This window comes from Vidua chalybeata, chromosome 6, assembly GCF_026979565.1.
Source record: "Vidua chalybeata isolate OUT-0048 chromosome 6, bVidCha1 merged haplotype, whole genome shotgun sequence".
Classification (NCBI taxonomy): Eukaryota; Metazoa; Chordata; class Aves; order Passeriformes; family Viduidae; genus Vidua; species Vidua chalybeata.
In genome coordinates, this window is record NC_071535.1 from 56,306,342 (window position 1) to 56,326,744 (window position 20,403).

Consider the following 20,403-nt stretch of genomic DNA (forward strand, 5'->3'; position numbering starts at 1 on the left):
ACAGCTATGAAGGGAATGTCCCATGTACCAAACTGCTCACAAAACACACCCTGGCTGGATTAGGTGTGCTCTTTTCCACATTTGGGAAAAAACGTGCAGGAAAGGCAAGGACAAAGGAGGCAGCAGGAACTTCCTCTGGCTCTTCCTGCTTTCCTAGTGCAACGTGGCAGCTCTGGGCTCTTTCCCTTGGGAAGAATCAATGGCCTGAGATTCCTGGAGCAGGTGACTCCCGACTAAAGGCCCTTGGAGCAGCCCGGCCCTCACCGTGGCAGAGTTTGATTTGCCTTTCCTGCTGTAAATAAAGCTGATTTTAGACCTTTTAGCCCAGATGTTTGTTCCTTGTGCGAGGTGCAAGGCCGATCACCTGGTTGTACCTGCGGCCTCACAGCCCAATTCCAGCATCACCCAGAGCCACCCCGGGGCTGGAGTGGGACCCTCGGGTGGGGTGGGGGTCCCCAGGACCCCGCCCGGTGTGACGGGGAGATGAGCACGAGGATGCACTGGGGACTCACAGGGACACCGGGGAGGCCTGCGGACAGGTGGACAGTGGTGAAAAGGGACAGTGAGAGACACGGGCCCAGGGTTAAGGGTGGCAGCGGCCATTCACCCCTCGAGGGTCGGTGTCTCCATCCATGTCAGCGTCCTCATGAGAGTTCTTGTCCCCATGGCGCAGCATGACACGGGCCGCGCCGGCTCCGTCCCCGTGGCAGCCGCCCCAGGCCCCGGTAACTGGGCCTCGCCATGTCCGGCGTCGCTTCCCTGTCGCCATGGCAACCCGGCGTGGCACCGGAAGTGGCGTAAGGGACAGGCGGGAAGTGGCCGCTGGGGCGGAAGCGGCGGCGCGATGGCGGCGGTGACAACGGAGAGTGGGGCCGGGAGCGGGGCCGCAGGCAGCCCCGAGGCCACCGGCGGGAGCACCGGGGGCGGCGGGTGGCGGCGTCCCCACGGGCCGCTCCAGCGCTACTATGGCCCGTCCACTGCCGAGGCGGCCGAGGCGGCCCCGGACCCCACCGACATCAACGGGCCCCACTTCGACCCGGAGGTGTTCATGACCAAGGTGGGCGCGGAGACCCCTCCCGCGGGCACCCCCACCTTGGCAGGGGCTCCGGGACTCCTATGGGCCCCGGGAGGTCCCCGCGGGGCCGTGTCACGAGGGACCTCGATGGGTGGGGGAGGACCGCAGGGTCCCCAGAACCTTCGGATCCTGAGGGGATCCCAGAAAGGGCCCCCTGGAGCACCCTGTGGATTTGCTTCCCTGTGCACGCCGATTCCCACAGTGTGGGAATGGTACTGAGGTGCTCGGCAGCAGATGGATCGGGGCAGGGGGGAGCCCTGGAGGGCAGGGGAGGCTCCTGGAGAACACTTCCATATCCCGGGAGAATCCAAGGGGGGACAGGGATCCTGCAGGAAAGCTGAGGGGCCCAGACTGACTATGGAGGGCAGTTGATCTCAATTAAGGGGCTCCAGAGATGGCAGTGAGGGATCCAGGGGCAGATGAGTGTCCATTGTCCCCTCAGGTGCGCAGCGAGTGTCCCCTGGGGCAGCTCCTGGCCCGCGAGGCCGCGCTGGGCCGGGAGATCCGCGCCCTGGACAGTGACATGCAGACCCTGCTCTACGAGAACTACAACAAATTCATCTCCGCCACTGGTGAGCTGTTCGCTCTGGGGCCTACTGATGGCAGCACTGGGAAACAGGAGTTTGGGGGTGTTCACTCCGAAATCTGCTGATGGCAGCCGTGGGAAATGGGGATTTGGGGGTGTTCATTCTGAAATCCACTGATGGCAGCCGTGGGAAATGGGGATTTGGGGGTGTTCACTCTGGCAGCACTGGGAAGCTGCCCTGGGGATTGTGGTGGTTCACTCTGGAGGCCAGTGACAGCCACTGGACAACCAGCCTTCCCGGGGGGGTTATGGCTGTGGTGTGTTAATCCTGGGTGGGCTGGGAGGGTCCCAGGCAGCCGAGGGACTTGGCACTTGGCTCGTGTCCCGCAGACACCATCCGGAAGATGAAGGTGGATTTCCGGCACATGGAAGCAGAGATGGATGACCTGGCGGCCAACATGGCGGCCATCAGCGCTTCGAGCGCCCGCGTCAGCGCCGCGCTGCAGGACCGGCACCGCCGCGGCGCCCAGCTGGCCGGTAGGGAGCGGGACCATCCAGGGGGCAGATCCAAGGAGGTTTATTGGGATGAATTGTGTGGGGCAGAGGGGCAGATCTATGGGGTGGGTGTCCCCCATGGCGGGCAGATCCAGCAGATGGTCTCACCACCGTGTCTCATCCTGCTCCCGTTGTGTCCCCACCGCTGACGCCGTGTCCCTGCAGGGGTGCAGGCGCTGCTGCGGAAGCTGCAGGCGCTGGTGGAGGTGCCGGGGCGACTGCGGCGCTGGGCGGGGACGGAGCCGGCTCGTGCCCTGCGCTGCCACGCCCGCGCCCGTGCCGTGCTGCGCCACTACCGCCACCTGCCCTCCTTCCGCGCCATCGAGGACGAGAGCCACGCCATCATGGCCGACCTGGCCCAGCGCCTCCGCACACGCCTCCGGTGCGTTCACCCGGAGCCTGCCCATGGCGGCGCTGGGAAATGCGGGTTTGGGGCTGTTCACTCCGGAGCCTACTAATGACTTCTGTTGCTTATTCCCTGTTTTCTGCCATGCCACTGTTGACCCCGGGCCCTCCCAACCACCAGGGAGGAGACGCTGGATCCCAAGGAACTCACCGAGTGTGTGGAGATGCTGCTGCAGCTGGAGGAGCCGGCCGAGGAGCTGAGCGAGGAGTTCCTGAGCCAGGCGGGCGCACGCCTCGAGGCCGAGCTGGCGGCGCTGGAGGCCGAGCTGCCCACAGCCGACCCCTCGGGCACGGCCAGCACGCCGCCACCGCCCGCCTCCGACATCCTGGACTTTGTGGACCGCGGCAGCTCGGCCTTCGTGGGCACGCTGTGCCAGCTGGCCGGCTCGTACCGCGCGCTGTTCGGCGGGGACACGGGGCACCTGGAGCCCTTCGCCGCCGCGCTGGCCACCCGCTACTTCGCGCTGCTGGAGCGGCGGCTGGCGCTGGAGCGCGGCCTGGGCGACACGTCCCTGCTGGTGCGGGCGCTCGACCGCTTCCACCGCCGGCTGCGCGCACTGCTCGAGCTGCTGCCCGCGGGCGCCGACGCTGCCGCCGCGCTGGTGGCCCGGGCCGCCCGCGAGCGCGTCGACCGCTACCTGCGCGCCCTGCAGACCTTCTTCCTGGGCTGCCTGGGTGACGTGCGCCAGGCGCTGGCTGCCCCTCGGCCCCCCGGCAAAGAGGGGCCCGGCCTGCCCGACCTGCTGGCCACGCTGGCCGCCTCCGTGCTGGGCCAGCTCAAGGCCGTGCTGGCCTATGTGCAGCTCTTCACCGCCAGGGACGTCGCCTTTGCCAGCCTGCCCTACTTCAAGGTGGGGTAACACGGGGTGGGGTGTTAGGGGGACAGGCTGAGGGGGCTAGGGGCATTGTGGGGGTCACTGGAGCAATCTGTGGGTGGCGCAAGGCAGGTTGGGGGTCACACAGGACGGTTTGGAGCCCGTACAAGGCAGTTTTGGGGTTTGACCTGCCCCCCAATTTGTGGCACAGGGGGAGTTCTGTGTGACAGCAGTGCGTGAGGGACTGGTGGTGGCCTTCGTGCGCTGGCTGTGCCGCACCGCCCGTGGCTTCGCTGATGGCCCGGCCGAGCGGGGAGCTCCCGCTGCTCCCCCGGCCCTGCTGCTGCTCCTCGCCCGTCTCTGCCTGGACTATGAGAACTCCACCATCAGCTACATCCTCACCCTCACGGATGAGCAGTTCCCGCCCCAGGTGAGCCCCTAAATGGCCCTAGGAGGATCCTGCACGTCCGTGAGGGATCTTCAGGGGGGATTTGCATGGCCTCAAGAGCCCCTGAAGCCCCAAGGACCTGTAAGAGGGGCAGTGATACTGCTTAAGGCAGAATGTCCCACCTGTCCCCAGTGTCCCTGTGCCCCAGGACATCAGATGTAGAGTCACAGGGAGGGGAAGCATCTCCACATGTGCTCATGCCCCTCGTATTCCCAACGGTGACAGTGCTGCAGAGGAGGTGCGGGGCTGATCCCGCCTGTGTGTGTCCCCCAGGACTCGGGGCCGGCGGTGACGCCGGGGCCGGCACTGTGTGCGGAGGCGCGGGCGGCGGCGCAGCGGCTGCTGGACCACTACGTGCAGGTGCAGGGCGCGGCCGTGGCGCAGATGCTGCGCAAGAGCGTCGAGACGCGCGACTGGCTGGGCACCGTCGAGCCGCGCAACGTGCGCGCCGTCATGAAGCGCGTGGTGGAGGACATCACCGCCATCGACGTCCAGGTCGGGCCGACACCGGGGCTGAGGGGGTTGTCCAAGATCCCTGTGTGGCCCTTTGGGGATTCTGGATGGGTATGGGAGGCTCACAAAGACTTTGAGGGATGCTGGGTGCTTTGGGGGGTCCCAGGAGGGGAGTGTGGGTGCTGAGGGTGTGGTACCACCCACAGGTGGGGCAGCTCTTCGAGGAGGGTGTGAGGCGGGCGCAGAGCAGCGATTCCAGCCGGCGCGCCTTCTCTGTCTACAGCAGCTCGCGGGCACCTGGCCGCTATGCCCCCAGCTACACCCCCAGGTCAGCCCTGCCACCCCTGGGTCACCCTGGCACCCCCGGGCTCCCTGTGTCACTGCCCGGGCCACCCGGGCACCCCTGGGCTCCCTGTCACTCCTTGAGTATCTACTGTATCTTCCCTGTCACCCTCTTCATGATCCCAGACTGTCCCAGGCTGTCTTGACAGCCCTTTGCTGTTCCCATATCCCCAGACTGTCCTAATGATGATCCCTGTTTGTACCAACAATCCCTGTGTTCCTTACAACTGTCCCAGAATCCCCTGGTGATCCCCATCATCCTTGAGTCCCTCAGTTGTCTTGTCCCTCTGTGTCCTGGGGCCATCCTCACATTCCCCTACCTTTCTGTCCCCAAAAGCAGCCCTGTGTCCTCTGAACCTTTCCGTGGCCCCTAACGGTCCCTGTGTTCCCATCCCCACATCCTTGGCTCTGTCAAGTCCCTGACTGTCCCTGTGTCCATGTCCTCAGTGCCCCCATGGACACCCACCTGCTCAGCAACATCCAGAAGCTTTTCTCTGAGCGCATCGATATCTTCAGCCCTGTTGAGTTTAACAAGGTGAGGTCATGGGGACACCGCCATGTCCCTAAACATCCCCAGGAGTCCCAAATTACCTACCTTCCCACTGCCACATGTCCCTGGTGTCAGGGCTCAGGGTGTCCCCGGAAGCTGATGTCCAGGACAAGGGTGTTCCCAGTGGCCCCTGCCCTAGGACTCTGAGGGGAAGAGTGGGATCTGCGTAGCAACCAGGCCAAGGGTGTCCATGTGCCACACGTCCCCATGCTCTGGAGTTACATGGGGAGTGGCAGTCAGGACAACGTTCCCTGCATCCCGTGTGGATACCATCCCCGCGCCCGCATGCCACGTGTCCCCGCTGTCCCCTCACACAGGTGTCGGTGCTGACGGGGATCATCAAGATCAGCCTGAAGACGCTGCTGGAGTGCGTGCGGCTGCGCACGCTGGGGCGCTTCGGGCTGCAGCAGGTGCAGGTGGACGGGCACTACCTGCAGCTCTACCTGTGGCGCTTCGCCTCCGACGAGCGCGTGGTGCAGGGGCTGCTGGACGAGGTGGCCGCCAGCGCTGCCCACCGCTGCCTTGACCCCGTCCCCATGGAGCACAGCGTCGTCGAGCTCATCTGCGAGCGCGGGTAGCATGAGGGACAGGGACGTGCCACACATGGGGCCCGTTACACCTCTGGGGACAGACCTGGGCCCTGTGAGTCCCCACACGTACGTGAGGTGTCCTTCCCAACATTGAGGACACCTTGTCTTCACACCGGGTCGCGCCATGTTGTTCAAACCCCACTTCCCCACTGCCTCCCCAGCCCAGTGACACAGTGTTATCCCCCCACCTTGGTGACATCCCCTCGTGCCTGGAGACAGCCCCTTTGTCACTAATAAATTATGTGTGAGTTGAATTGAATGTTGTGTCCCTGTCTGTGCCTGGGGGGTGGGAGCTGGCCCTGCACACAGTGGGGTCCCACCTGCAGCTGGGCTGACAGCACAGGGACAGGGGCTGGGCACTGAGTGATGTCCCCAATGGACCCACAGCCACGAGGGCCCCAAACCTTAAAAATCAGCCTCCAAAAATCAGCCTTAAAAATCAAAAAGCCTCCACGGGTGCTACAAAGTGCTGGGGAACCCACAGGGACACAGATTTTCCACAGGAGATCAGTTCTCCCCAGGCAGGACATTCTTGCTTTGAGGAATTGACACAAAAGAGACAAGACTCCAAACCCTCAATTTCTGTAACAAAAAGCTGTGAGGAGCCCAGAAATGATTAAATTCACTTTATCCAACACTGTTTGGCCAACTCAGAAGCTTTTGTACAAGAAATCTCGGTCACGCGGATACAGACCTGGGTGCACAGGACAGCCAGTGGAAACACAGGCACTTCATGGGTACAGACAGCAATAGCCAGACCTGAATCTACAGAACAACCCCAGCAGCAGACTCTCCACAGATACAGATCTGCACATGCAGAGCAGCCCCAGCATACAGACACCAGTGTAAATACAAAACCTTTTGTATTTAATTTAAAAACAAAATGTAATATTATGCTTCTTTTGAAGAACATTTGCTGGCAAACATTGTGTTGGCTACAGACACACAGACAGGATCATGTCCCCTCACACAAAGCACAGTATCTTACAGGGGTTTTACAGGGCTGGGCTAGGTGCAGAAGGAATGACTAAATCACCACAGACTCCTGGAATGGGAAGGCTGAGCTGGAATTTTTGTTTCATTGAAATTGGGTTGGCCAGAGTCCGGTTAGCAGTGGCTCACTGAACAGGAAGTGCTAAACAGGCCGAGAGACAACGAGCTGATGCTGAGCCACAGCCGAGGGTGAACAAGAGGGATTAAGGTTAAAAACATCCTCTCAAATCCCATCTGGCCTCACAGATGGAATTTCACTGAGAAACAAAAAAAAATCTGCCAAAACCCTTGCAGAGTTTCTCCTATCAAGGCCTAGAGCTGGCTCACACTTGCGGGTCCTCGGGGACATGGTCACACCATGGTCACTTCTCTCCACAGCTGGCGGAACGTCACTGAGACCCTCACGGTGTTCCTGCCCCAGCCGTGCCAACATCAGCCGTGTCCAGCTGATGGACACCACCACACAGGTAGGGAACAGAGCGACGAATCCCTTTGGGATTGCAGGAGATGAAGAGCACACCTGGAAACACCTTCCTGAGAAGAGCAGTGGAGCAGGCCGGACTGTGCCCTGGTGCAGTGGTCCCTGGCTGTCACAGGCCGCGAGGGCAGCACAGTACAACTGATGAATGGCAGGGCCTGCCAGGCCTGTGTGACAGAGGGGGGAATCCCACAGCTTCGGGTGACACCCCTCACCCGCTGAAGGTCTGAGTCCATGCCAGCTCCAAGCTAAGGGTACGAGAGAGGCACTTCCCGGGCAGAACCTTGTGGCTTTGCCTGAGAGAAACCAGCCCCGCAAACCGAGGCGCAGGAACCCAGGAAAAGCTGCCATTTATTCAATGCTAGAACCTAAATACTTAAAGTGAAGAGTGACTCCTTCCTCACCTGGAGACAGGAAGGCACACCTGCTGCACGCCTGCGTTCACCTCAGGGCTTCTTGAGGCCGCAGGGCAGCCCCAGGGCTGGCTTGGCCGCCACGGTGGGCGGGGAGTGCCACACGGCCGAGCTCGTGCGCTTGAAGTAGCGGGGTTTGTTCTTGTAGAAGATGTGCTCCAGCTTGGGGCTGGGGATGGCCCCGAACAGCGCGTCCAGGTCAGGGGGGTTGTAGTACTGCCGGATCACAGCCTGGCTGAGCTGATTTCCTGCAGGAACAGATGAGGCTTGCATTAATTTTGTTAATTGGGATTGCTGTGTAGGCTGTTGTATGAGGCCTGTCCACACTCTGCTCATCTCTCATCACTCCAAGGCAGCTTAGCAGTGTATTTGTCCCCCATCACGTTGTGATAAGATCCCCAAGTGGTGGAGGAGCCCCTGATACCACATTCCACATAGAATCATGGAATGGTTTGGGTTGGAAGGGATTTTAAAATTCATCTAAGCTCCAACACCCTGCCATGGGCAGGGACACCTTCCACTAGACCAGGTTGCTCCAAGCCCCTGTCCAGTCCTGGACACAGCAGTACTCATTTCATGCTGGAATACTTTAAACTCCTCCAGGCAGGAGGAACTGGGCAAAACCCCACAGCAGCTCCCACAGTCTGCTGGGGGTCCTGGACACACACATCCCCCCCACACACATACCGGTGGCCCAGGCAGGGACGGGCTTGCGCGGCTGGCTCTCGTCATCTGTCGAGTCGTCGCTGTTCAGGTCCATCCCATAGTCATTGGAGCTTGCCAAAGGCACCTTGAGTTCCTTCCTGCTCTGTGGAGTCATCTCGTACGAGTTGCAGGCAGGGGAATTCTAGAAGGGAGATATATTCCACAGGTGTTGGATGCAGCAGCATCACCAGGCTCCAAGCTACAGCAGGACCAGCTTGTCCGCACCTCCTGCTCTGTCACCTCATAGCAAGCCCTGAGTCTGGCAGTTCTCAAGTTTGGACCTGAGAGCTTGACCCAAGTTCCAAAGTTGTGACCCAATGATGGCTGTGCATGGCCTTCTCCTGTTTAATTAGGCTGATTAATTTGCCATCTGTGCCATGAGCGCACAGCAGTAGATGAATCAAATGGGTCCTGTAAAACAGAGCTCCACTCCAGCCAAGCCAAGGTTAACTGGAGGTTTTATGTCGCTGGAGCAGAGTCACATGCTCTAAACACTCTGCAACCCAACTTCTGGGCCTGATTAATGATATAAAACTGCTAATTGCTGTACAGAGAACCTGCCCACCAGCTCAGCGAAATCAAGCTCACGCTAATGGGAGCTGCACGGGCAGAAAGTGTAAGGGCAGGAGAAAGCCTTCAACTGCAAATTACATGTTTTGTCAACTGGAAATTTTCAGCAGAAATTCTATTTTCAATCAGTAAATGAGTCTCTGAAGTGTTGGACACAGTTGTCCTTCTCCACCAGAGACCCTCATTCATGGCTTTGTGTCCAGTGACATTAACTCCCACCCACTGGTCCTGCACTTAAAGATTAAGATTCTGAGCATTGCAAAGAGACAAGACCCACGTGTTTGTTGTCCGGATAAGAACACACACCCTCAGGATTCTCCCGAGCCAAACCACCACCATTCTATAGGCTCTGCTGACACCTTGTGGCTGTTCCCAAATTTGACCCGAAATAAAACTTTCAGCACTTTCTGCCCCTGAGGTCATTCTAGTATTTAAGAGGCATTTAAGACAGCTCCAACAGCTGCTGTGTTACCCACGGCCAGGAACCTTGTCCAATCCCTCCTGCTTCCTTCCCTCTGTCGTTGAAATATGCATGGAGTCAACCCCAGATAACCAGGATTTAAAGAATTCCTGTGTTATTGAAAAGGCAGATAAAAGCAGAGGGTGGAACTGCCCAAGGCAAGAGTGGGTCAGTGCTGGGACTAAACTCTGCTGTCACCCCTAAGGACTCATCCCAAGTTACCTCCTTGTTCTCCAGGAGCGGTGCCCGGGCACTGTCTTTGGCCTTTTGCTCCTCTGTCAGTTTCTTCTGCTCTTCCTCTTGCCTCTTCTTCTCCGCCAGCATCTGCTGCTCCCTCTGCCAAGCAATACCCACGGGATTACCCTTGGGGACTACACTGCCAACCCAGCCATCCATCTTTGTGGCAGGCAAAATATTCAAGCACCTCAGTTCCTCATACTGCTGAGGAGCACCTGGGACATGGTGCAGCTTCCTCAGAAGGGCACAAACACACTGACCCCCATGCCAGAGTATCAGCTGCCTTTCCCTGACAAACCAGGGCCTCCCACCTTGGAAAACTTGCTGCTGACTTTATCTTGGGGCTATAAAAGCCAGAAATCAGCTGACCACCTGCAGAAGTCTGTGCTACTGATCTTGGCCTCTTTCTAGACTAGTAAACAGTAATTTTAGAGGCCAAGTCTCCCCATGGTATTGTAACCATGCCACACAAGTCTGACTTCCTGCTCAGAAGTGCCCCAGTAGGTCTTCAGGGCTCCCCACAGCATCCCAGCTGAGTTGCTCCAACAGCAACAGCTGCTGAGGCCAGACTGTGTGGCTCTATCCCTTCCCAAAAATCAATCACTTACCTCCTTTTTCTCCATCTCCATCCGGAGCCGCTCCTTAGCAGCTGCTTCTTCCTTCTGCAGGCGGGCAGCCTTCTCCTGCTGCTCCCGGAGCCTGGGAACCACAGCACAGGCCCTCACTCCCAGAACCACACCAGGGCCCTCCCTCGCTCACAGCTCTTCAGGCACTCCCCACCACACTCCTGACATCCCTGAGCTCAGAGTTCCCCCTTGGCAGCTCAGCACCAGCAACAGTCCAGAGCTGTGCTGCCAGGTCACTGCAGCTCCCTGCTGCTCCAGCCTTCCACTCCTGCCCTCTGCTCTGGCTGCATTTCAATCCCATCCCAGAATTTGGTACATAAATGGGGATTTTGCCTTACTTTTCTGCCTGGATCCGCTCCTGCTCCCTCTTCCTCTCCAGTTCTCTCTCTGCAGCCAACTGTCTCTCCCGCTCCTGTTCTGCCTGCCTCTGCTCGGCGATCTTCCGGGCACGCTCCTGCTCCTCTTCCCTCTTCTTCTGCATCAGTTCCCTGCGCCGCCGCTCCTCCTCCTCCTGTAAGCCCAGGCAGGAGTTACTCACCTGACAGGAGCAGGCTCCAGAGGAAGCAACAGGAACCTCTCACTTGACCCAAATCCTCACTGCTACATGGCAGGGAAACATCCTGGGGGTAAATTCCCAGTGCCCAAGGCAGGTGGATCCCTTGTCCAGCTCTGCTTGTGGGACAGAACAGGCCCACACACACACCTGCTGCAGAGCTCTTTGTCTCCTGGCCTCCTCCTCTTGTCTGCGCCGGGCCTCAGCTTCCTCCATCTTCCTGGCAGCCACTCTCTTCTTGATCTTCTCCTCTGCCAGTCTTTCTTCCCGCACCTGGAGCACACATAGAGCCAGTCTCAGGTAGGACAGCACAGCAGGACTCCTCACAGGGCAAACCCTCCCTCCTTTTCCCTCAGCAACCAAGGGGGCCTGTGCTCTGTTTTAAAAAGGTTATATTTAGGGCAATGACCTTGTATTGCACCCTTCCAGGAAGAGCTGACCCCATCCTGGGGTTTTACACATCCAGTCCCACAAAGCCATTGGTATATAACCTCAGAGCCATGCAATCAAACATGCAGCTGGGGATAATTAAAGCAGACAAATGACCACTAGGCCTCTGCACAAATTGCCTGGAAGACTGGAATCTGAGGAAGGCTCTGGAGGAAGGATGTTTGCTTTCCCCTGTCCAGCTATTACTCAGCTGGGAAAAGCAGCAAATAAAACCTTGGGGCCATTAGGCCACCTTTATCTACTGCAAGTCCTTCTCCCATCTACCAGAGCATTAATATAGCCCATTTAGATTCATGATTATGGAAAAACAGGGGTTCTGCTGCCATTTGCTGTAGCCAGAGAAAGGCTGTCCCTCAGGATCATCAAGGCTCTGGAAAGTTCTTTATTCATCTACTTTTTGTTCAGCCTCCAGAATCCAATCAGCCTCCATGCCCCCTTTTCCAGAGAGCACATCTGTGTGGTGCCAACTGCCTCAGTGGCTACTGATTGTCCCAAACAAGCTCTGCAGGGGCTGTACCTTCTCAGTCTTCTCATCCAACAGCGCCATTTTCTGCTCGATCCTCCTCTTCCTCTCCTTCTCCATCTCCTCTGCCCGCTCCCGGGCTTGCAGCACCTTGCGCAGGCGTTCCTCGCGCTTCCTGAGGACACAGCCTGGCTCACCATCGTGTTCCAGCCAGGTGAGCTCCCCTCAGCTCAGCACAAGGCCAAAAAGACACAGCAGGAAATTCAGTGGCCCAAATTCCCCATTCATTTAAGCACCAGCCATGTTTGAGTTCTGTCAGAAAGTGGGGACTCAAGACAAAAAGCTGTACCAGTGGGCAGCAAGGACAGTCAATGCTTTGTATCAGCATTCCAGGGATACCCCAAGGAAAAACATTGCCTGTGTCCACAGGAGGTTCTGCTTCTTGCACAGTTCCTGCAAGATAACACACCTGGACACAGGAACCTACAGGTGGCCAAGAGCAGTGTGACCACATCTACTCACAGCTTCGCCTCTCCGAGTCGCCGTTTCTTCTCCTCCTCCACCTTTTGCCTTCTCAGCTGCTCAGCTTCTTGCTTCTTCCGCAGAGTCTCCAGCTTGTGCCTCTCCTTTTCCTGAGGGGAATTGAATGTCATTGTACCCAGTGGCCAGCGCTCTTTCCCACCTCAGATGCTTTGGGCAAGGGCCCAGAGGTGACAGCAAGGAGCTGCAGGCAGGAATATGGGATGGTGACAGCCCTGGAGCAGAGCTCGTGACCTGGTCACGAATGGACATAGACAAGGAAAACACTGGTGTGAATCTCAGGGAGCACAAGGAGAAGGTGGAGTGTTGAAACAGGAGCATCAGCTCAGGAAGCCCAGGCAGCATCCTCAGGGACTGCAGGCAGCCAGCCCCGTGCCTTCTTTTGGTGCAAAGGAGCCATCAAGCAGCGCTAATGCCTGGCACGGCTCCCGCTTCCTGCGGCGAGCGCGGGGACAGATGGCGCTCCAGGAAACACCTTGAGCTCCCACTGGCGCCTGCGCCTCCCACGAGGCTCGGTCTGGTGGTGAACCACGAGCGCTCCGAGAGCTCCCAGCTCGCTCCGGCACGCAGCCAGATCCATGTGCCAGCCAGAACCAGGGGCTTTCTCCTCGTTTTCCTGAGCCAGCCTAGGCATGCTGTCAGCCAGGGGAGCAAGATCCAGCCACCACTACAACCACAGCAAATGGACTAACATCAGCCCACTCCATGCCAAAGCAGGCCTGGTCTCAGCACAAAGCCACAGATCAGCACGGGCATTATCCAAGGGAATCCCTTACACTAGGCTCCATGCTGTAAATGCTTGGTACTGTCAGCATCCAAACTGGTTAATATAAAACTAACAATTGTATCTTATTGCTCTGCTGCTATTTAGTTATGTTCAGCTCCCACATGGAAAAACTCCTGAGGGGGCGCTGCCTGCACTGGAATGAAACCTAAATCATTCCACGAACTGACAGCAGCAGAGGAAGCACTCTCTAGCCACAAGACTCTTTTCTCATCTTATTAATTCCTTTGTAGGGCTGACACTAACATCAGCAGGGGCCCAGCGAGATTGAAGCTGGAATCATTCACTGCTTCCCAATGGCCTTCCCTGACCTGCTGGAGCACAGCCAGCCTCTGAGCACAGCTCTAGGAAGCTCTGCCATTAGGCTGCTAGATGCAGGAATACCAATTCCTGCATCATGTCCTCCTCTTTCTCCCTCTCAGCTCTCCTGCAAGGAGAAACCAGCCCCAGAGGTAGCTGCTTTGCAGGTAAGTTGTTGGGTATCAGGAATATGAGCAATTCCTGCTTGGCACATGGCTTCCAGCATGGCTGTGAGTGAATCCAGGAAGCTACACCCCTTGTCTAGAACCAGTTCTCAAATCTCTCCCTCCCAGACTGCTCCTGGCTTGGAAAACCAGGGCCTGGGAAATCTCCCTGGGGTAGTGCAGAAGCACCTGCCTGCAGCCAGCCAAGGTGTGCTGCTGGTCCCAACAGGATCCATCAGTGATACCAATGCCCGCTCACTCTGGACACCAGCAGCTGTCTGACTGGCCCCACATCCAGGACAGCCTCATGTTTCCTCCTGCCTCAAGGGTTTGGAAAAACCTCCAAAGTTTGAATTTAAGAGGTATTTGCTCAATCTCACTCAGGAGAGAAGTCCTATAAAGGAGACCTGGGATCAGGCCAGACCTGAGAATAGGAGACCTGGCTTCAGTTATCAATACAACTCAACATGCACAATCCACTCGATTTCTGTTTCCCAGTTTTCATCTCTAACTGTTACTTGCCAATAACACAGGGGAATGATGCAGGAATAAAGCTTGGAGTTCAAACTGGAATTCTTCAGGAAGCTGACTAACCCAAATTCTATTTATTTAAGTGTAAACAGAGTGCTTCAAATCACTCAGTTTCAAATGGGTTGCAAAGCTCCTCTCACAGCTGTGCTTTAAGTTAGGCACTTAATGAAACCACCATGTACTGGCTTAGAGCAGAGCCTCCTCTTACCTTGGGATCAACCTGGAGAGGGGTGTTGTACCTGATGAAGGATTTTATGACTCCATTCCTCCCCACAGAGCTCGGTGTCATGAGGAGCTGGTTCTTCTGCACAGTGTGCAGGAATGTTTTGAATGGACGCACCACCTGTGGGAGGAACAGCAAAGTGTGGGTGCAGGTGGGTAAAAAAAGGTCTTGCTGAGGCATGCCAGGGTTACAAGGACCTCACCTTGCTGGCTGGGAGGACTGGAGATGGGGTCTTCTTCCTGAGAGGAGACAGCCCTCCCTCCTCTGCCTGCTGGTGGTCGTAGCGCTCATCCACGGCTCTCTTGTAGCTCGGCTTCCTCCTGTGAGACAGCACAGGCCATCACACTGGGCAAATCCTCCTCATGCCTCCAAGTCAGGGCTGGAAAGGGCCATAAGCTATCCTGGGCTTAAGAGAGATTCCAGTGTGGGGAGGCCCTGGGACAGGTTGCCCAGAGAAGCTGTGGCTGCCCCATGCCTGGAAGTGTCCATGGACGGATTGGCTGGGGCTTGGAGCAACCTGGGATAGTTGAAGGTGTCCCTGCCTAGGGCAGGGGATGGCACTGGATGGGCTTTAATGTCCCTTCTAACCCAAATCAGTCTGTGATTCCAAGATCGTGCATACACAGTTAACCAATAAATAAAATCCTAATGCAATAGAAAATAAAAATTAAATCACAGAATCATGGAGGCAGGGAAAACTTATTTGCAGAAGTTTCACAAACACTGAAGGCCAGTGAATAATGTCTCAGCACTGAACCTGTTTGGAACAGGACCACAGCCTGCCCGAGACACTTCCAACCAGGACATACCTGGCACTCTGGGGTGGCTCCAGGGTCTCCCCATTCTTATTTAAGTTGTTTTCTGAAAGAGAACAGTTACACAGTGAGTTCTAGCAGGAAAAATCCCCTCAACACAAGTTTGACAGCAGAGAAGGGATGTAGCAGCTCACTGAACAGCAAAACCACCTGCATAAGTGGGCATGGCAGGACCTGGCTCACATGGCACCATTCCCACGTGGAAACTCCAGACAAAGCAGAGCTGTCCAAAGCTGTCTGGGTTCTGCACAGCTTCAGCAACAGAGCTCAACTGGGCCTCCCACAACCCTCCAGACTCATTATAACCATCTCCATGTGCTTGCCAGGATGGAAATAACTCCAGCACAGAGTTTTCTCACTGCTAATTGTCTGAAACAAATCCCTGCTCATCAAACATTAATTAATCTTTCAAACTGAGCTCTCAAATTAACCAGTCAATCTTTCCAGCTTCCCAGCCAGCCTCCCAAAATGATAACTTCCCAAAGTGCTGCCCCAAAACCCTCTGGAATTACCACTGCTGTTTGGCTCCTGGGGCTGCCCTTGTTTGCTGACTGTGTGGGAGCGAAGGGACATCCGAGGGTTTTGGGAATCCTGTGGGAAAAGCAAAGGGGTTTCAGGACAATCACACATGGAAACTGTTCCTGGTTCAGATTGTGGGGTGGTTCTGACACAGGTATGGTCAGCAGCGTTACCAGGGAATGCCAAACCACCTCTTGGCAAAGCCCTGGATGCTGCATCATCAGGAGAGGCAGGGACACTAACACGAGCATCTGCGCTGCTTAAACTCAACCAAGCTCATCAACTATTAAGGCCAGGAGCCTTCCAAGCTGTAAATCTGTGCTGCTGGAGCTCTGGCCAGAGCCAGTGTGCCCATTTCCCTGAGCAGTGACGAGTGGGGAGCCTGGACACAGCAGGCAAATGGCTCATTTCCATGATTTATCTGTTTGTTATGGGATACCCATCACTACTCTGCCTCTGCACTTAGGCTCCGCTGGGATAATGGGTTGTGGTTCTGGAATTGCTCTCTCCTAACAGCACCAGCATTACCTCCTGGTCAGCACTTCACAGTGCTGCACTGGGAAGAGAAAAGGGATTGATGGAGAATTCATCCTCCCCAGTTGCTTCTGCAGAGCCTAGAAAAACTGACTTTTTTTGAGTTTCTGCACACTCGTAACAGCTCTCCTTGTTTTCACAAGTGCTTCAGGTCACTGCTCTGCTCCATTAATTCAGGCTCTGCTAATTGAAATTTATTCTGGACAAAACACTGACATGATCCCAGGATTACTTCCTCATTGAGGATTGTGGAGGGAAAGTGTTGACCTCAATAATATTCACAAATTTCCATGTTTGTCCAAACTAACATGGGTTGAATTACCTGCAGGATTGACCAAAAGGTCAAAAGAAGCTTTAAAAATACAGCATGCAAACCATAACACCAGCTGAACCAAACTTCCCTGAACTATAAGGGTTTTTTAATCTGTAAAGACTGGGGACTGAATCTTCACACAATGATCTCTAGCAAGAGGTTAAGAAGGAAGAGCCAAGCAGGACTCAGCCCTGAGGTCAGGCTCAGGGTGGTGTGCAACAATTTCAACAGATTTAGGAAAATGACAGAGGAAAGTCAGGGAATCTTGGCAAGCATCCGAGCCTGTAACACCCTTCTGACAGAACAAAGCACCCAAAGCCACGGGTCACAGGTGCTCATTTCCCAAAGAAAACTTTGCTGGTTTTGGTTTTGCTGGTTCTGAAATGTAGTGATTAAGACTTTCCCTAGTCTGAGTACCAGAACCACAGAGGCTCGGATGGGCTCGTGCATCTCTAAGCCAGACGCTCTGTGCCTTCCTCACTCACTGCTACGGGGACAGGTTACAAAGTCTGACAATCCACAGCCAGAGCTCCCACATTTCCCAGTAGGATGTAATTCCACACATTTTTCTCCCAGATCCACACAAGCACAAATGCTTTTAATCCCTGTCCAAATCTTACCAGCTTGGAGGGGGTGGAGGGTCCAAGAGGAGGCCTAGAAAAAAAATAAAAAGAAAGACAAAAGGGGTTGTGCTTAGCAAAACTGAGGAAACTGGGAAGCCACTTGGATTTTACATCAAGAATAGCAGTGAAAAAGTCCTGCAAGCAGGGTAGTGAGGATGAGTAAATAAATAAACAATTGAAAGCATTCTCACCCAGTTTTGACAACGGTTTCCTCATTCTCTGGCACACTTATGGAGCTGGAGGCTATGGGAGAGGAAGAAACACACTTGAGCTGTAAGGTTGGCGTGCAGCCAAGGATCTGCTGGGATAAGGAGCTCCAGACACTGCAGAGGGGTTTGTCCTGCCCTGGGGCAGGGTGGGGCACAAGAGCACACCCAGGTGGCACTGCAGGAACATGGCCAGCAGTTCCAGTGCAGGAAAGCAGTTTTCAATTATGGATGAGTTCAGGGTGATATTCCACGAATTGGCATTAATGGGCCTTGGGCTTATCTGCAGGGATCTGACTGGACATCAACAGCAGTTAGAGCCAGCCTTATTTACAGTGGGAATGCTGCTTCCCAAACCAGCATTCCAGCTGGTTCTGCTGCACTGAGCTCAGGAGCTCTGGCACAGCCAGAACCTGCCATGAATAACCATAGTATCAAACAATCAGAGACTGGTTGGGATGGGAAGGGACCTTAAAGCTCATCCAGTCCCACCCCCTGCCTTGAACAGGGACACCTTACACTAGCCCAGGTTGCTCCAAGCCCTCTCCAACCTGGCCTCGGACACTTCCAGGGGTGGGGCACCCACAGCTTCTCCATCAACATGTGCCAGGACCTGGCCTCCCTCAAACAGAGGAATTCTTTCATTATATCCCATCTAAATTTCCCCTTTTTCAGTCTGAACCCATTTCCCCTTGTCCTGTCACTCCAGTTCCTGATGAAGAGTCTCCAGCTTGCTTGTTTAATAATTCCAGCAGTTTAGATGAGATTGTCCTAGCCTAAATCTGCCTCTGCAACCAACTGTAAAATTGTGGGAGAATTTTAATCTACAAAGTCCAGCCTTGAAATTCCTTTCTCAAATGAACTCTAGAACCAGCAGCCAGATCCTGCTAAGGAGAAGGGAACTGATGGGAATTTCACCTTGAAGGAAAGAGGCAGGGCTTTAAGAGAATCCATCACCTCTTTTGGATCCCCAAACCTTCTCAGCTTTGCCAGCTATCCCCACAGAATCTGGGAAGACCAGCAGACCAGAGGAGCTGTGGCTGCCCCATTTCTGGGAGTGTCCAAGGCCAGGTTAGATGGGGTTTTGAGTGACCTGGATAATCTTTAAGGTCCTTCCAACCCAAACCATCCTGGGATTCCAGGATTAACAACTTCTCCCAGCAAATCAGCAATGGTTAAAGCTACGTTGAAATAGAGACACTGAGGCTGATCTCCCAGGTGACTTACAAGGCTGAATTCAGTCACCTATGCTCACAGGGGGCTCCAGAAAGCCAGGGAGGACTTCCATGAGGGACTGCAGCCTGTCTAGCCCGGGAAGTTCAGCTGCCACCCCTACACTGAAGACCCAGAAAGCAGAATCCCCCCCATGACACCCAAACTCACCATCCACAGAGCTGCAGGACACAGATCTCTTCCGAGTCGCCCTCTTCTTGCCCACTGCCCTGGCGGTGGATGCCCGGATCATGCTCTCCCTCTTGCTGGCCAGGGAGTATTTCTCTGCCAGGGAGGTTCTGCGGCTCAGGGAGGCTTTCCCCATCAGGCTCCGGCGCACGGAGCGGCGGCTGAGCCTGGAGCCGGTCGGAGTCCCCGGGCTGTTCCTCAGGGGCTGGGAGGGCTCCTGAGCCCGGTTGTGTTCCCGTGGGGAGCCATCCTCCTCCTTCAGTCCAGCCCCTGGGCTCAGGATGACGGTGACATTGGCTGCCCTCGCTGTCTGCGGCTCGGCCACAGCCTGGCTGGCCTCGGGAGTACAGGGCACCACCAGCTCAGGGGCTGTGGGCACCAGCGGCGATTTGGGAACACCACATTCCTTGGGAGAGCCATTCCCTGAGCTCGTGGGGAGCAGCTCTGCCGGCTTTGCTCTGCTCCTCTGGAGAGGCACCGCAGTACCAACGTGGTTAGCTTCCACCCAGGGATCCTTCCCTGCTGCCTGCAGGGCAGTAGGGGTCTCAGGAACCACCCTGGAGCTCCTGGCAGAGGCTGCAGCCCGGGATCGTGTCACGCGCTGCGGTGGAGAATCTTCCTTGGCCTCGGCCCTGCTGAGTTCCAGGTTTTCTTTGTTCTGGAGTCGCTGAGAAGATCGCACAGAAGGTCTGCTGCTGCCGTTCCTCCTCCTGGAGAGGCTGATCACAGGAACAGTGGGTGAGATGGGAACAGGAGCCGGGACCAGCCCCGAGTCCTTCCGTGCACATGCAGGCACTGAGCCAAAACACCTGGGATGGGCCCAGGAGACACAGAGCTGCACAAAGCAGCTAATGCAGACAGTAATTAAGGGATGCAATGACTTTAAAGCAGAAAGATAACAGACAGAGACACGGGGACATAGAACCAGGCAACAATAAAAGCACTTCTCATGAGACTCGAAATCCAATGTTTTTCAGCCGACAGTGCCCCAGACACAGGGTCTGACCAGACCTTTAATACCAGCGGGACGAAGGAAGGGGAACTGCCCCTGGACAAAGGAATGCATCGCCAGGACATCGCCTCATGCTCCGTGGAGGGCATTGTTTCCCTGAACCCCTGTCAGCAGGTCTGTTCCGCCTCCCACGGGCTCCCTCCCTTCTCCAGACCCCGAGGACACCCTCTGCGCTCCCCCTTTCCGCAGCCCGCCCCGAACGGGGCTCCTCGATCCCCGCTCCCACTGCCCCTTACCGCTTCCTGCCGGGCTCCTGCTCTTCCTGCAAGGCCGACAGCCGCTTCCTCCGCTGCCGTTTTTTCTGCGACGGCGTCTTGGGCATCAGCTCGAGCTCCTCGTTGTAGTTGCTAAAGAGGAAGGAGAGATCAAGGTAGGATCAGCACGAAGGGTGGCCGGTAGCGGCCGGGGCCTAGCGGGGAGCGGGATGCGGGTACCTGACAAACATCTTGACCGCCTCCTCATAGATCTCATCCAGCCACACCATATCGGTCTCGTCCACCTGCCGCAGGAACTGGGCCAGACGCCGGTCGCCCTCTGAGGGCAGCTCCATCGTTCGCGCCGCGACCGCCGCAGGCCCCATCGCCGCCGCGGCCGCCTTCGCCGCCATCGCTCCAGCGCCAACGGCCACGCGCGCGCCGCACGCCGTTCAAACGCGGCCCCGCCCCCCCGCGACAGCCAATCACCGCCCGCCTCCCGCCCACGGCCCGCCCTTCCCATTGGCTGCCAAGGGA

The 20,403-nt window shown here is 56.4% G+C and overlaps 2 protein-coding genes across 2 annotated transcripts; one reads left to right on the forward strand and one right to left on the reverse strand.

The window, feature by feature from the left end:
- The first annotated feature begins 646 nt into the window (after positions 1–646).
- VPS51 (VPS51 subunit of GARP complex) lies at positions 647–6,018 on the forward strand. Its single transcript, XM_053944492.1, has 10 exons — positions 647–1,057; positions 1,518–1,647; positions 1,992–2,138; positions 2,322–2,538; positions 2,683–3,412; positions 3,588–3,806; positions 4,098–4,319; positions 4,484–4,605; positions 5,067–5,154; positions 5,487–6,018. Exons 1-10 carry the CDS (start codon positions 647–649, stop codon positions 5,745–5,747), a joined length of 2,547 nt encoding a protein of 848 aa, XP_053800467.1. The 3' UTR covers positions 5,748–6,018.
- Positions 6,019–6,370: 352 nt separating this feature from the next.
- Positions 6,371–20,330, reverse strand: INCENP (inner centromere protein). Its single transcript, XM_053946001.1, has 17 exons — positions 20,107–20,330; positions 19,909–20,019; positions 18,643–19,379; positions 17,245–17,296; positions 17,051–17,084; positions 15,577–15,655; positions 15,059–15,110; positions 14,452–14,569; positions 14,235–14,369; positions 12,230–12,339; positions 11,762–11,882; positions 10,945–11,067; positions 10,580–10,752; positions 10,224–10,314; positions 9,601–9,714; positions 8,331–8,490; positions 6,371–7,891 (listed from the first exon to the last, which is right to left on the reverse strand). Exons 1-17 carry the CDS (start codon positions 20,277–20,279, stop codon positions 7,677–7,679), a joined length of 2,598 nt encoding a protein of 865 aa, XP_053801976.1. The 5' UTR covers positions 20,280–20,330; the 3' UTR covers positions 6,371–7,676.
- Between the last annotated feature and the right edge of the window lie 73 nt (positions 20,331–20,403).

Excerpts from the sequence above, each read along its gene's own strand:
- VPS51 (XM_053944492.1), top strand. The coding sequence starts at position 647 with ATGAGAGTTCTTGTCCCCATGGCGCAGCATGACACGGGCCGCGCCGGC. Across the intron at positions 1,058-1,517 it reads CGGAGGTGTTCATGACCAAG|GTGCGCAGCGAGTGTCCCCT; the intron begins GTGGGCGCGGAG and ends TTGTCCCCTCAG. Across the intron at positions 3,413-3,587 it reads CCAGCCTGCCCTACTTCAAG|GGGGAGTTCTGTGTGACAGC; the intron begins GTGGGGTAACAC and ends TTTGTGGCACAG.
- INCENP (XM_053946001.1), bottom strand. The coding sequence starts at position 20,279 with ATGGCGGCGAAGGCGGCCGCGGCGGCGATGGGGCCTGCGGCGGTCGCG. Across the intron at positions 17,297-18,642 it reads GTCCTGCAGCTCTGTGGATG|CCTCCAGCTCCATAAGTGTG; the intron begins GTGAGTTTGGGT and ends CCTCTCCCATAG. Across the intron at positions 10,315-10,579 it reads GAGCGGATCCAGGCAGAAAA|GCTCCGGGAGCAGCAGGAGA; the intron begins GTAAGGCAAAAT and ends TGTGGTTCCCAG.